At 42.9% G+C, this 14,305-nt stretch overlaps 1 protein-coding gene across 3 annotated transcripts in view; it reads left to right on the top strand.

The window, feature by feature from the left end:
• Positions 1–14,305, top strand: part of CDKL1 (cyclin dependent kinase like 1) — a 66,824-nt gene that overhangs the window by 43,407 nt on the left and 9,112 nt on the right. For all 3 annotated transcript variants that reach the window (XM_015143659.3, XM_077940978.1, XM_077940979.1), the window contains 4 exons: positions 7,943–8,015; positions 10,793–10,883; positions 11,784–11,984; positions 14,012–14,094. In XM_015143659.3, the coding sequence (XP_014999145.2) occupies positions 7,943–8,015; positions 10,793–10,883; positions 11,784–11,984; positions 14,012–14,094 (448 nt within the window). The remainder of the gene's footprint in view (positions 1–7,942; positions 8,016–10,792; positions 10,884–11,783; positions 11,985–14,011; positions 14,095–14,305) is intronic.

The following is a 14,305-nucleotide window of genomic DNA, read 5'->3' as shown; positions in this document are numbered from 1 at the left end:
TGTTTTATCTAATGATAAATTCTTCCTGATGTGCAGATGGATGCAGTTAAGTGCTCTCAGTTTAACAGCAATAACCTGTCAAATTGCCAACTTTCCCTCATCCAAATTCTTTGCTCATCATTCTGATTATAACTTGACTTTATGAAATTGTCTACAAAGAAAGCATAAGCTAGTACTCAGAATTTGGGTACGGGTGAATATGATGGCACTCAAGTTTTATATGTCAGGCTAGTTAATTTGTTTAATGTTCACTTGCCCCTTTGAAATGGATACTGTCTTGGTGTGCTGACAAAATTGAGTGTCTGTGTCTGCAAGCCTGAAGACGGTGAAGGCAGCCAAGCTTTTCCAAACGAAGCACCACATTCTCTGTGTTCTGTGATGAGATGGCTGTTTTTCCCCTCAATTCTATTCTTCGCTTAATATTCTTTTCTATGTATTTTCTATATATGTTGCATTATAATCTTTAGCTCTATTGTCAATGACTATAAAATATTACATTAAGTTTGTTATGTCTCACCATTCCTCTCTGGTTGGATACTGAGGTCATTTTCAGTGTTTGGTTTGATAATGATTCTGGTATAAAATTTTCCTACAAATAGATTTTTCTTCTTTTGTAATTTTCCTTTAAAAGTTCTCAAAGTGGTACTCTTGAGTTGTAAATTTTGCCAAATGGAACCAATTTACTTTCTCACCAAAGATATGGATTTATATATAAATTTTTTCCTTATAGTCGTGCTACCTTAGGTTCTATTATTAAAATATTTGATGGATGAATTTTATCAATATGTAAGGAAGAAATAACAGTAACCCTACCCAAACTCTTTCAGAAAATATGAGAAGGAACATTTCCCAAATCATTTTATGAGGCCACTATATGCTGATGCCAAAACCAGACAGACATTTCTAGAAAAGAAAATGACAGATGAATATTACTCAAGAATTTAGGTAAAAAACCCTTAGCAAAATTATTAGCAAATCAAATCCAGCAGTATAATGTAATATAAAAGAGTGATTAATATATCTCAAAATATCAGTGTTTAGACATCAAAGGCTTTCTATTATGACAGATGAAAATTTAGCTCCCTGAAATCACTATCCCCTCTACTTCCTATTCTAATCCTCCAAAATAGTTACATTAATGTTCACTGTTCCCATTATTGTACCTATGTAAATATTACTTATAGCTGAGCATTGTACCATACTATGGCTTCCTTTTCTACTTTTTCCTCAAATTAACACTTGTCTTATTTTAAAATGTGCTTAACATTCTTTAATCCTGTTGCTAATTCCCTCCCCTCACCATTTTTGGGTTTTTTTTTTTTCTCTCTCTCTTTTTTTTTTTTTTTTTTTTTTTTTTTTTTTTTTTTTGAGACAAGGCCTCACTCTGTCACCCAGGCTGGAGTGCAGTGGCCCAATCATAGCTCACTGCAACCTCCACCTCCCAGACTCAAGAAATCCTCCCACCTCAGCCTTCTAAGTAGCTGGGACTATAGGTGCCTGCCACCATGTTTGGCTAATTTTTTGTAGAGATGGGGTATCACCATGTTGCCCAGGCTGGTCTCAAACTCCTGGGCTCAAGCAATCTGCCCACCTCAGCCTCCCAAAGTGCTGGGATTACAGGCATGAGCCACTCACTGTGCCCCACCCCCACTCATTTTAATAGCCTCTCAATGTACATTTTCACAGGATAGTTGCATCAGGTAATCTGTCAGTTCCATTTTTTTCTTGGTAATGTCTGACCTTTAAGCCTCCTTCTCCTTCTGTCTGGCTTGTTGTACTCAAGACCTGCTGTCCAGCTGTGTCCCTTGGATTTCCCTTTGCCATCGTCCTTGTAATTCCTGCTGCATTTCTCTGTGGTCAGATTCATTACTTCCTGGATTTCTTGTCTTCCTGTTTCTGGGTTTACTTGCTTATTTTGACCAAGTACATCCATCTCTAACTGGTTAAAAAATGATATAATCACACAGAAATCTAGACTCCAGGGATTTCAAATGACACCACCCCCCTCCCCCTGGCCCACACCCTTCCTTAGAATCAAGCAGTTGGGAGCCCTTTATGTTCCTGAGGGGTGAAATAAAATGCCCAAAGCAGGCAGGAAGAATGCCACGAGGTCACACCAGTGGAGATCTCAGCAGTGTGTCTGTTCTCCACATCTTCCCACTAGCGAAAGATGGATTCCATTCCCCCCTCCCCAGAAGGAGTGCCTCTGGGTAGCTGGGCAACAGCCCAGTGGCCTCTGGAGGGGCAACTGGAGCTCTCAACAACGCAACTGAACTGAAGACCTCAAGGAAGACCACCTGACTACCTATAGAAGTGCCTTCTTGAGCCCCTTCTGTCTTGGTGTGGGACAGAAAGGAAAAGGGGGATCCTTGCTTGATTTTCTCATACCTTGCCCAGACTCTCATATCTAGGTCTAGGGAGCTGACATCTTCAGGAGTTTAAAGCCCACCAGACCAGGCCCAGCTGGCTGGGAGTCCAAAAGGCCCGAGCTGGATCCTGTCCCGCTGCCTTGGAGCACTATTTACTAGGAAGGAAAGCTGGGGATATATATGGCTCATCTAAAGTTCAATCACCTAATCCCATGGCAGAGAAGAACCAGGTCCAGGAGAATAGCTCATGCCCCTTCTTCTCTCATAAGTTAAGGTTGAGCTTATATATGATTGCTCTGAAAGGAGAGCTTGCTTTTGAGCTAGAAGAGCTATTAAAGGGAGTAAAGAATGAGAGGGGATTGAGCCCCTTCTCTTCATGCCTGTTCTAGCCCTTCCCCACTCTGCCCTAGAGCTCAGCCACAACCACTATTTACCACCAATGTGGAAACAAATACCTTAAGGTGGAATGAGTTCCCTAGCCTGGCTAGCACAAGCTACAATTTTAAGAACATCTTCCTTAGGCCAGGCGTAGTGGCTCATGTCTATAATCCCAGTGTTTTGGGAGGCCAAGGCAGGAGAATCACTTGAGCCCAGGAGTTCAAGACCAGCCTGGGCAATACAGTAAGACCCCCATCTCTACAAAAATTTAAAAAGTATTGGCCAAGTGCAGTGGCTCACGCCTGAAATCCCAGCACTTTGGGAGGCTGAGATGGGCAGATCACCTGAGGTTTGAGACCAACCTGGCCAACCGTGGCCAACATGGTGAAACCCCATCTCTACTAAAAATACAAAAATTAGCTGGGTATGTGGACATATGCCTGTAATCTGAGCTACTCGGGTGGCTGAGACAGGAGAATTGCTTGAACTCAGGAGGCAAGAGTTGCAGTGAGCCAAGACAGCATCACTGCACTCCAGCCAGGGTGACAGATGGAGACAGTGTCTCAAAAAAAAAAACAACAAAACAAAACAAAACAACAACAACAAAAAGACAAGAGAGAAGAACAAAGGACATCAAAACATCTGCCTAAGCCTGAAGGGTCCAGCTAGTCACCCAGACTCTTCCAGAACTGTTAAGTTTGTTGAATATATTCATATTTATTTGAGGTGGCATGAGGCAGAGGGCATGGCAATGACATCCCTCACTGTGCCTGACTCTTGTGTCACACTGTCCTGTCCAAATGGGTTGCTTTTGCCACGTGGAGTGCAGTTATCCTGTCATCTCCCTCTGCCATCCTCCCAGAGACTCCTGCTGCTTCCTTCCTGCGTTGGGTCTCCATCCCATATAATCTTCTTTGTAATGGACTGCTCCTTTTTGGTGGACTGCATCCATGAGGGGCTTCTTGAGAAACAGTAGATGAGAGGTACAGGAAGAAATAAGAAGTTGAGACCTTGCCCTTGCATGCTTTATTCCATCCTCACACTGGATTGGTATTTTGTTTGGGTATAGGCTTGTTTGTTGGTTTTTGGTTGAAGATAATGTTCCTTCAAAATTTTGAAGTCATTATTTTAGTGTCTTCTATCTTCTAGTGCCAAGAAGCCTGATGCCATTCTATTTTCTGCTCTCTTTTGAAGTCCTGTTTCTTTTTCCAGAAACTTGTAGGAGCTCTTTGTGCTCAGTGTTCTTGATTATGAAACTCATGAGTGGGTCTTCATTTTCATCCATTATCCTGGCACTTGCTGGGCCTTTTCTGCCTCAGAAAAAGTTTTTTGAATTGTTTTGTTATTGACTTCCTGTTCATTGTTTTACCTATTTTCTTTTTCTCAACCCTCTATTATTTGGGTGTGGACTCTTGAGCTGGTCCTCTCATTTTCTCGTAGTATCATGTTCTTATTTCATGGATACAACAGCTTTCATTTTCTGTCTGAGGATATTAATGGTATTTTAAAAAGTTCTCTTCACCCTCCATAATTTCTGTTTCTTTTAAGTTGCTTTTTTTGTTTGTTCTAGTCTTCCACTTTCTTACTAGAGGCTTTTCTTGGGCATCATATAATCTCTGGTTGTATGCTCATAGTTTAGAATAAGGAACTATTGGAAGCTTTGAGCTTCACTATGGTTTTCTAGCTAGGCCATTTGCTGGCGGAACTCCAGTGTTGGAATCTTCAGATCTTTCCCTCCGAGCTTCTCCCAAAGAAGTCTTTGAATATTGTGTCTGGAGAGAGTGAAGTCTGCCTGCTGGATTTCTCAGAGTCCAGCAAGGGAAGAGGGATGGGGAATCTCAGCATTCAGCATTTCGTATGTGTACAGTCCTTTAATCCCATTTTCAGAACAGTATCCACATTTTCAGAACAGTATCCACAATCTCACCTATGCCAAATGTCCTCTGCTTTATCCTCTCCGGAAACAAAGCTCCAGCCTTCTGCCTGGTAGTGGAGAGTGTTTCCCTGTGGGCAAATAATGGGAGAGGGGATCTAGGGATTTAATTATTTCCTAAACAGTTTTTTCCATACTCCTTAGCTCCTCGTTCCATAGAGACCTTGGCTGCTGCTTCCTGAGCCTTTTGAGGATTCTTTCCGGATAAATTGGTTGGTTCTCCACCTTCCCTCTCCTGGCTTAGATTTTCGCTTTCTAGGATTGTTAAGTTAATTATCTTTCATTCAGTTGCTTTCTGGATTCCACATTGTGTTGCTGTTATCTCTTCCCCTGTCATCTCTGACCTTGTGAGGTTTTGTCTTTAAAAGTCTGCAGCGTAGTTCTAGTCTGGTTTCGCGACGGAACGAAATTAACTGGGCTTGCTCAGTCCATCACCTTAATTCAGAAGTCCTTTGACACACTTTCTTCAGTTGGTTCTGTGACACTGTATTCTCCTGAGTGTTGTCTTACTCACTTGATGCTCTCAACTCAGGTGCCCTTGTGGGGTCCCCTTTCTCTTTCTGCCCTCTCTGTGGTGAAGGGTCACAGCTTCCTTCCGAGCTCCTCTTCTTTAGCTGAATTCACCCTTAATTGGCTTCATTCAGTCCTAGGCCCCAAATACCACCCACATGCTATGCTTCTCAAACTCATATTTCCAGCCTGACCTTCCTTCTGAATGTAGAATCGCTGACTCAGAGTCTTCCCTTGGGTGTCCAGTAAGCATTCCCCTCCCCCAAACCAGTTTATCCTCCAGTGTTCTCCTGAGTAGAAGGCACCACCGTGTACCGGTTACTCAAGCTAAAAACCTGATGTCATTCCTTGATTCTTCTCTTTCTCCCACATCCAATCCCTCAGAAAATCCTGGAAGCTCTATTTTAAAAATATAGCCCCAATCTGGCCACTTCTCACCACCTTAACCACTATTTTAGATGTTCCCTTAACCAGAGAAGCTTTCTGGGCCACCCTATATAAGGTGGTCCACCCCTTCTAGCACAGCACTCTCACGCTGTCTCTCTCTCTCTTTCTGTCTCTCAATCCAACACCACAGAACATATTCTATCTATTTTTTTGCCTTTTTATAGTTGTAACTCTCTTCTCCAACAGTGAAGACCTGGCCCCTCTTATTATCTGAGTGTTTCAGCTAAAAGGGATCTCAGAGGCTGAGGCCTCTGCATTCCAGAAAAGAAACTGAATAAAGAGTCAAGTGAGTAGCCAATTCAAGACGATGCTAAGTAATTTGTACAGAGCTTTTACATTTGAGAATTTTGTAATTCTGGGGATTAAATGTGCTGGGGATTAGAGGAGCAATAATGATATGCAACTATAACTTACTTTTATATGCTCCTTTATGTAATTTATCTGGGGAAATATTTGTAGGAACTAAAGTTGCCTGGTACTGGTAACTCTATATTAATACTTAATTTGCAGGAGGGGCATGGTGGCTTACGCTTGTAATTCCAGCACTTTGGGAGGCTGAGGCGGGTGGATCACTTGAGGTCAGGGGTTTGAAACCAGCCTGGCCAACATGGTGAAACTCTGTCTTTATTAAAAATACAAAAATTAGCCAGGCGTGGTAGCACACGCCTGTAATCCCAGCTACTTGGAGGCTGAGACAGGAGAATTGCTTGAACCTGGAAGGTAGAGTTTGCAGTGAGCTGAGATTGTACCACTGCACTTTAGCCTGGGTGACAGAGCAAGACTCTGTCTCAAAAAAACAGAACAAAACAAAACAAACACCCAAAAACCTAATTTATTGAATAATCAAGATATATTCCATTTTTCTGGACAAAATGTAGAGGCTACTTGGAAGGCTGAGGCGAGAGGATCCCTTAAGTCCAGAAGTCCAAAGTTCAGTGAGCTATGACAGCACCACTGCCTCCAGCCTGGGCAGCAGAGCTGTCTCTTAAAAAGAAGTAAAAAGTGGAGGCTAATGTCTCATCTTAGTTGCATTTTTCTAAGCCTTTTTTCTTGACAGGGACTTTTTCTAGTGTCTATGCCTATATGCCGCTCAAACAAGGAAAAGAGAATTTAGAGAGAAGCAACTTCAAGCCCAGGGACACAGCCCTGGTCCAGTAATGTCCCAACTAGCCTTCCTGGAAATGGCCTCTTCCTTTCCTTCATGTGATCCCACTCTCTGCTCAAATACCCCCCGATCTGCCTGAAAGGATTTCCTGAACTTCTGGCCTGTGACAACAGTGGCCTTGTAGCTTCTCTCAGAGGCTGGAAGTGACTTTTTGTGGTCCCCTTAACACAGTTACTCAAGAATTTCCTCCATGATTTACTTATTCGTTTTGGCTGAGGACCACAGCAACACTGTGGAATGTTTGATTTATCAAAACAGTAAGTCCAGCCAGTGGGTATAAATGCACTCTCTCTGTGGTTCATTTCTTACACTCCCTGCCTTGGTTTGTTGTTGTTGTTTTAAATGCTTCCAGGCGATGTGCCTCTTTCTAATTCACAAGAAGTACCTGCTGGGACTACTGGTTGCCCTGGTAATATAAGATGTGAGTCAGGGAAGAAGTACTGGGAGCAGTGGCTTGGAGTTTAGCTGCTGTGATGGAGAAGACAGTAGAAAGATGTAAGTGGGGTGCAGCTGGCTGCCATGGCAGCATGTGGAAAGAACCAGGGTGCCTCGGGTTATTAGATTATTATTAACATTTGTTACATGGTTTGCAATGTAAAGCTCTTCGCTATAATCAGTAAAGTCTTCATTATCTAAACAAACAAACAAACAACAGCAGTGCTGCTCTGAGAGACCATGTGCCCACACATGGAAGATGAGTCCTGCTTCAAGGCCATCGGTTTGGGGCAACTTGAGAAAATAAACAGCATCTTTTGTGCTGAATAGTAACTAACTTTACATCAACAAAAAATTCCTTGTAAAAATGGAGCTCAAGTTACTAGGCAGCCTCCCAGTAGTGTCACAGATGTTTGAGATAGGTGGTTATAAATACTTGTTGAAATCCCTGTAGGTTTTCATATCCTTACCTATAGAAGTAGATGTTTGCATTTTTGTTAACCTGTTGTCCCTAGAATTCAGCGGTGTGCTGGTCACATATTTTTACATTTTGGATTCACGGAATGACTGTTTGATGAGTAAGATGACTATGTGTCACCTAGGGTTTTTCACTACTAAAGCCTATCTTGGTTTATTTTTTCTTTTCTTGAGCTGAATTCCATGGCTACACTAAAGAATGTGTTTGTGCTGCTTTATTTTTATTAGGGTACCAGAACATCTCGTGAAGAGCATAACTTGGCAGACACTGCAAGCTGTAAATTTTTGCCATAAACACAATGTAAGTCTCATGATCTCTTTTGAAAAGTGAGAAGGCTCCCCTTAAGCTGAGGTGGAGCCTTGTACAAAGTTTATATCACACTTTTGTGGGTAAAATTTTTTACCCAAATCTTCATAAGCCTGATTGGGTAAGTAGAGGCTAAAAATGCCAACCTAGCTATTCCTTCTTGCTCAGGTTATACAAAATATGCATTTTTATGATTTTAAGAAACTAGTGCCAGGCATGGTGGCTCCTGCATGTAATCCCAGCACTTTGGGAGGCCAAGGTAGGCAGATCACTTGAGCCCAGGAGTTCGAGACCAACCTGGACAACATGGCAAAACCCTGTCTCTACAAAAAATTAAAAAAATTAACTGGGTGCGGTGGTGTGTGCCTGTGGTCCCAGTTACTCAGGAGGCTGAGGTGGGAGGATTGCTTGAGCTGGGGAGGTGGAGGCTGCAGTGAGTCAAGATCACACAACTGCACTCCAGCCTGGATGACAGAATGAGACCCTGTCTCAAAACACACACACACACACACACACACACACACACACACACACCCCAAAAAATTATTCATATATTTATACTGCTTAAAAACTACTCAGATTTAAGGTAGAACCCCATTCACTTGGAGTCTATGTGATCTTGTACTCCCAAAAGGCTGTGAAATTGGGGGAAACCCCAGGTGATTCATGCCTGCTTGGTTACAGTATGCCAGTTGCAGTAGGTGGAACCCCAAACCCAGTGCAAAGTGCTAGTGCCTGCTTTGGTGAGATAAGAGTGTCGAGTCTGGAACCAAGCAACCCATTGAAAGCCTGTGACACTTCTGGCCACAGGTGGCTGGTAGAGGCATAGTAGACTATTGCCCAGGTGACGTGACTTCACAGAGGCTGGGAAGCCTGCTGCTCCATCCAATACAACACTGCTCACTGCCTGTGCATAGAAACCAGATTTCAAAGTTAGAGCTTCATTTTGACCATGAGTGCAATTTCACTACAATATTTTATCCTACTCAACTGCCAGGGTCAATTTAGGTGGTAGGGCTAAATCTCCTTCTTTATATTGTTCCAAATGATTTTTCCTGATGCTGCATTCTTGGAAGGAGGAAGTATGAGAGTAGACAGCACTTCTCCCTGAGGGGCCTCCAACTAGCTAAAGCTATAATCCTTGTCATACACAGGGGAGAGTGGACACCCATATTGTTAGTTACTGTGACTTAGCACTCTCTCGAGAGCAGGTTTTAGGATTGGGGAGCAAGAGAGACTGCACTAAGACCCTGGTAGGGCAGATCTGGGATGCTAAAAACAAATATAATACATACCACAGTTCCCTGGAGAGCCCCAGACGCCCTGTTTGGCTCCATGTGCTGATGGGGGTGGGTGCAGAAACTTGTAAAGAATTCCCAGAACAGAATAGGAGCACATACTTGCTTACAAGTACTTCTGACCATATGTCATCATGATATTCATGGTGTACCCATTTATAGCAATATGTGAAGCCACTGGTAAAAGAATAGAGATCTCAGGGATGTTAATTGCTAAGAACCAGATAGATTGTAATAAAATCCCAAAGTTGTTTTATTTCAACCCAAATTTTCCAGAATAATAAATACCTATGGGCAAACATTGACACTGATCTCTCATCCTGAAGGTCGTTTGGAGTGAGAACTGGTCATGTCCAAGAAGAACCCGAGTCCTCTCCAGGTTCTTAAGGATAACCCCAGGGTTTCAGGCTGCAGGCCAAAGAGGGTCTCTCAGGTTGCAGAACGATCTAGCATTCTCCTCCTGAGAGGAAAACACTTGGGAAAGAGGAAGATTATTAGGGACCCTGAGCAGTATTTTGACCCAACTTTAAAAAAAAAGAAAATGTAATTGTTAATTAGGTTGTTGATTTGTTCTTTACCAAAGAAATTGTCGTGTAATGAGAAAATCATGTGAAGATTCTCAAACGTTCTTCTCTCTAATATCACCCAGTTAAAGAATGTTGGCTGTGGGCTGGAAACCACAGGTGACTTGAGTCTAAATTCTGGAGGGGGGGCCATATCCTGAGGGGTGGCTGCAGCTCTCAGAGCACTTGTGTGTGGGACAGAGCTGACATCTAGCGACTCTCCCCAGAGGGTGAGGGCTGCTGCCTACTCTTGTTTATCTTGTTGGGATGAATGTCAGAGCTGGAAGGGAGATCTCTTGGCAAGCTGTGGTTGCCGCCCTTCGCTTCCAGCTTATCTCAGCAGGCTCAGGGCTTGTCCTGTTTATGAGGCCAACTGTATTCTGTTCACAGTTAAACAACTGAATTGTGAATTCTGCTTATGCACCAATGTGCAGCTCCTGCAACCGTGATGCAGCCTCACCCGACCTTTCAACATTTTCCCTTTCACCTAGTACTGTTAGTTGAAACACAGGACACCCAGTTACATTTGAATTTCAGATAAACAAGCATAACTTTTTAGCATAAGTACATCCCAAGTGCTTGATGGTATGTATTATACTAAAAATTATTTGTTTATCTGAAATTCAAATGTAACTGGGTGTCCTGTATTTTTCTTTGCTAAGACTGGCTACCCTACTTTCATTTTCCTTTCACCCTTCTTGGTTCTTTTGGGCCTTTTAGGAATTTGGGATGATTCAGGCTCTGACAGGCTTGGTACTAGATTTATTTTAGGCTGCTCTTTTGCTGTTGTCCAATAGGCCAAGGAGAGATTTAGATGATTTATCCAATATTTGCTAAATAGTCAAGTGTTTCATTTATCTCATATATAGTTCAGCCTTAATATTGTTTTTGTTTTGATTTGTTACACTAGTGCATACATAGAGATGTGAAGCCAGAAAATATCCTCATCACAAAACATTCCGTGATTAAGCTTTGTGACTTTGGATTTGCTCGGCTTTTGAGTGAGTATTGACATTTTCTTTTGTTAAGTAAAAAAGATGGAAAAGTTATTGATACAATAAAGGATTTAAATGCTCTAGAAGTATACAAGCCAGTACTTGTATATTTAGGGCATAAGCATGCCATAAATTATAATTTTGTAATTCCTGAAAACGTGTAGATACATACAGTGGTTTACATATGTATGCTATCCATAAATTATACCACAGTAAAGCGGTTATTAAAAAGTATCTTACCTCCCTGATTTTTACCATTTCTTGCTAAAATAATACTTTTCAGAAGTGCTACTTTAGAATAGTGGCTTTCAACCTTGGAGGCAGATTAGAATCACCTGGGGGAACTTTTTTTTTTTTTTTTTTTGAGACAGGGTCTCACTCTGTTGCCCAGGCTGGAGTACAGTGGCACAGTTCACAGCCCACCACAGCCTCGACCTCCCCAGTTCAGGTGATCCTCCCACCTCAGCCTCCTGAGTAGCTGGGACTACAGGCATGAGCCACCACACCTGGCTAAGTTTTGAATTTTTTTTGTAGAGACAGGGTTTCACCATGTTGCCCAGGCTGGTCTCAAACTCCTGGGCCCAAGCAATCCACCTACCTCGGCCTCCCAAAGTGCTAGGATTACAAGCGTGAGCTGCCGTGCCCAGGGAACTTTAAATTCTACGCCCAATAACACCCCCAGACCCTCCCCCATGGATTCTGTTTTAACTGGACTGAAGTGTGGCTTGAGCATCAGTAATTTAAAAATATATATAAGTGATTTGAATGTGCAGCTAGATTTGAGAACCAGCGATATAGAATAAGGCCACAAGATTGGGCGCAGGCTTGACTTCTGAGATCGCCCTCTCCCAGTTTTGATTCCAGCCTTCCGCTGCTCTTTGTTTTCCATGTTCCATCACTGGCCAGCTGGACCGAGTGACTACTATACAGACTACGTGGCTACCAGGTGGTACCGCTCCCCTGAGCTGCTGGTGGGGGACACGCAGTACGGCCCCCCAGTGGATGTTTGGGCAATTGGCTGTGTCTTTGCTGAGCTGCTGTCAGGAGTGCCTCTGTGGCCGGGAAAATCGGATGTGGATCAACTCTATCTGATTAGGAAGACCTTGGGTAAGTGGTGTTTTCGTCCTGCCTTTTGGAAAACTGGGTATTTCCCCAGGTTGGGGCAGGGCAGAGCCAAGTTCCCTGTCTCACCTAATGCCCTTTAAGGCATTAGTTAGGAAAGAGGAAAACTCAAAGCCTCATTTAAATGACTTCATTAAAGGTGGCCATATTTGTTTTAATTAAAAATAGTTAACAATTATTGAGTACTTACTCATTGTCCAAAAAAACCCAAGATTCTTGAGCAGTTTGGATCAAGTTAAAATGTTAATGACAATAACAACAATAAAAACTCACATTTCTGTAAGGGCTTAGCAGTTTACAGAATGCTTTCATGGTTTACCTCATTTATGACGATTTGTGTCATTCATTTGAATGTCCTTAACCCCAGCCTGCCTGACTAGTTTGGATTATTCAGACTCTACGGAGGATGATTCCCAGCCTTCTAAGTGTCAGGAGGAAGGCTAGTGCTAATGTCACGCAGCCTGTCTTGCTTTCCCGCCCCAGTGCCCTTTCCTTTCTCTCTAACCTCGGAGGTGGAGGGGAAGGGCAGGGGAGGAGAAGGGAGGGAAGGTGAGAGAAAAAAAAAAAAACCATCAGTATTGATTGCCCTCTTCCAAAGTCAGGGAGTTTAGACATAAACTCCCCTGACTCCCCTGAGTATCCCAGTTTAAACTTTTCCTCCTCTAAACTCTTGTAGCAACTGCCATCGCCATGCCTTCCCTTGTAATCTTATCTTCGCAAAGATACTGTAAACTTCCTGATGGTGAGATCATGTCTTATATTTCTACTTACCCTCCACCAGTGTCTGCACATTGTAGGCAATAAATGTTTGTTGATAGCTTGACTTTGTCGAGTGACATGGAAGGTGCTTTGTAGACCTTCCGGGGCACTCAGCCTTTCTTGGCTGTGTTTCCTCTAGTGATTGTAGGACAGCCTTCCCATGTCACCCCTCTGGCACTGGAGGAAGAAGGTTATTAAGGTACAAGGAATTGTGCTCATGATGCAGCTCACTGAGATCTGAGGCAAGGCATTAGAGGGTGTGCTTTTTGGTTGCTCACCCAAAATGAGGTGAGGCAGCAGTTTTTGCATTTGAGTGCGAGGTAAATTTCTAGGATGCATCAGTAATTAGATAATTTGATACCCCGGAGTAGGAACTCCCACAGTGCCCTGGGAAATGGGCCTGGTTGTGCCCCAGGAGAACACTTTGAGTATCTCTCTATATTCTCTGAACAAAATCCCTCTTCAAGTATAATATAGAATTTTACATAAAGGCGATTTTAGCTGATGTGACGGAAATGTGGGCAGGAGGAGCTTCCTAGAGTCCCCTGAAATATAGAAATACTCTTTTTGTTTCATGGTGTCACATTGTAAGTGCTTCTAAACAGTAGATGAAATGGCACTTCCAAGTGATCGCTAATTGGTGAAATAAGAAAAGATGGTCCCAAATGTGGAAATGTATTTCTTCTAGCTAGAAAATCCATGATTTCTTCCCTCCTTTCCTTCCCCTTCCCTGCCTCCCTCCCTCCCTTCCTTCCTACCTTCCTTTCTTCCCTCTCTTCCTTCTTCAAATATTTATTGAGTGCTTGCTGTATGTTAGACACTGTTATAAGTGCTAGGGCAATAACATTTTATCTTGACCTATCAGGATTCAGTTAATAGGATTTTGATTTGTGGTTGTTGCCCTTTTGCTGTTTTTTAAAAGGCATTATTTTATTTGTGTGTATGTGCTTCTGAGTTGTTTGGTTTGGGTTCCTTCAGTACACTGTAGGCTCTGAGAACAAGAACCTGAGAGCAAGAAGCTGTAGCCCTCAGTTTCTGTTGCTTGCCTCCTCTGTGCCTAACACAGTGTGCTGTCCACTGTAGGGATTGATACAGGTTGCTGTGGGTTGCCTGAATGGCTCTCCTTCTGATTGCCCGAGAACACTGCAGTGTCCATAGACATGGGCAAGACCAATACAGCATTGATGGAAGAAAACCATAGATCAGTGTTTGCTAACCAATTTCACTTACCTTTTTTTTTTTCTTGTCCAAAGGGGATCTCATTCCTAGGCACCAGCAAGTGTTTAGCACGAATCAGTACTTCAGTGGAGTGAAAATTCCAGACCCTGAAGATATGGTGAGTGACCCATTTTGGAGAGAGCTCTGTAGGCCAGGCTAGCTAGGCTTTGGTCGTTATTCACCTCCCTGAGCCCCATGGCTCACCCTGCATTGGAGGTCAGTCTAAGAGAGAAAAAGAAAATTGGAGCAAATTGGCTAGTGAGACTTTAGCCTCAATGCTAATTTAGAGGCTGTTGATAACAGAGTCCAGCCAGCCTGTTGCACAGGAA

This window comes from Macaca mulatta, chromosome 7 (genome assembly GCF_049350105.2).
Source record: "Macaca mulatta isolate MMU2019108-1 chromosome 7, T2T-MMU8v2.0, whole genome shotgun sequence".
NCBI lineage: Eukaryota > Metazoa > Chordata > Mammalia > Primates > Cercopithecidae > Macaca > Macaca mulatta.
Note: the sequence above shows the minus strand (reverse complement) of the source record. Positions and strands in the feature narration are given on the sequence as shown.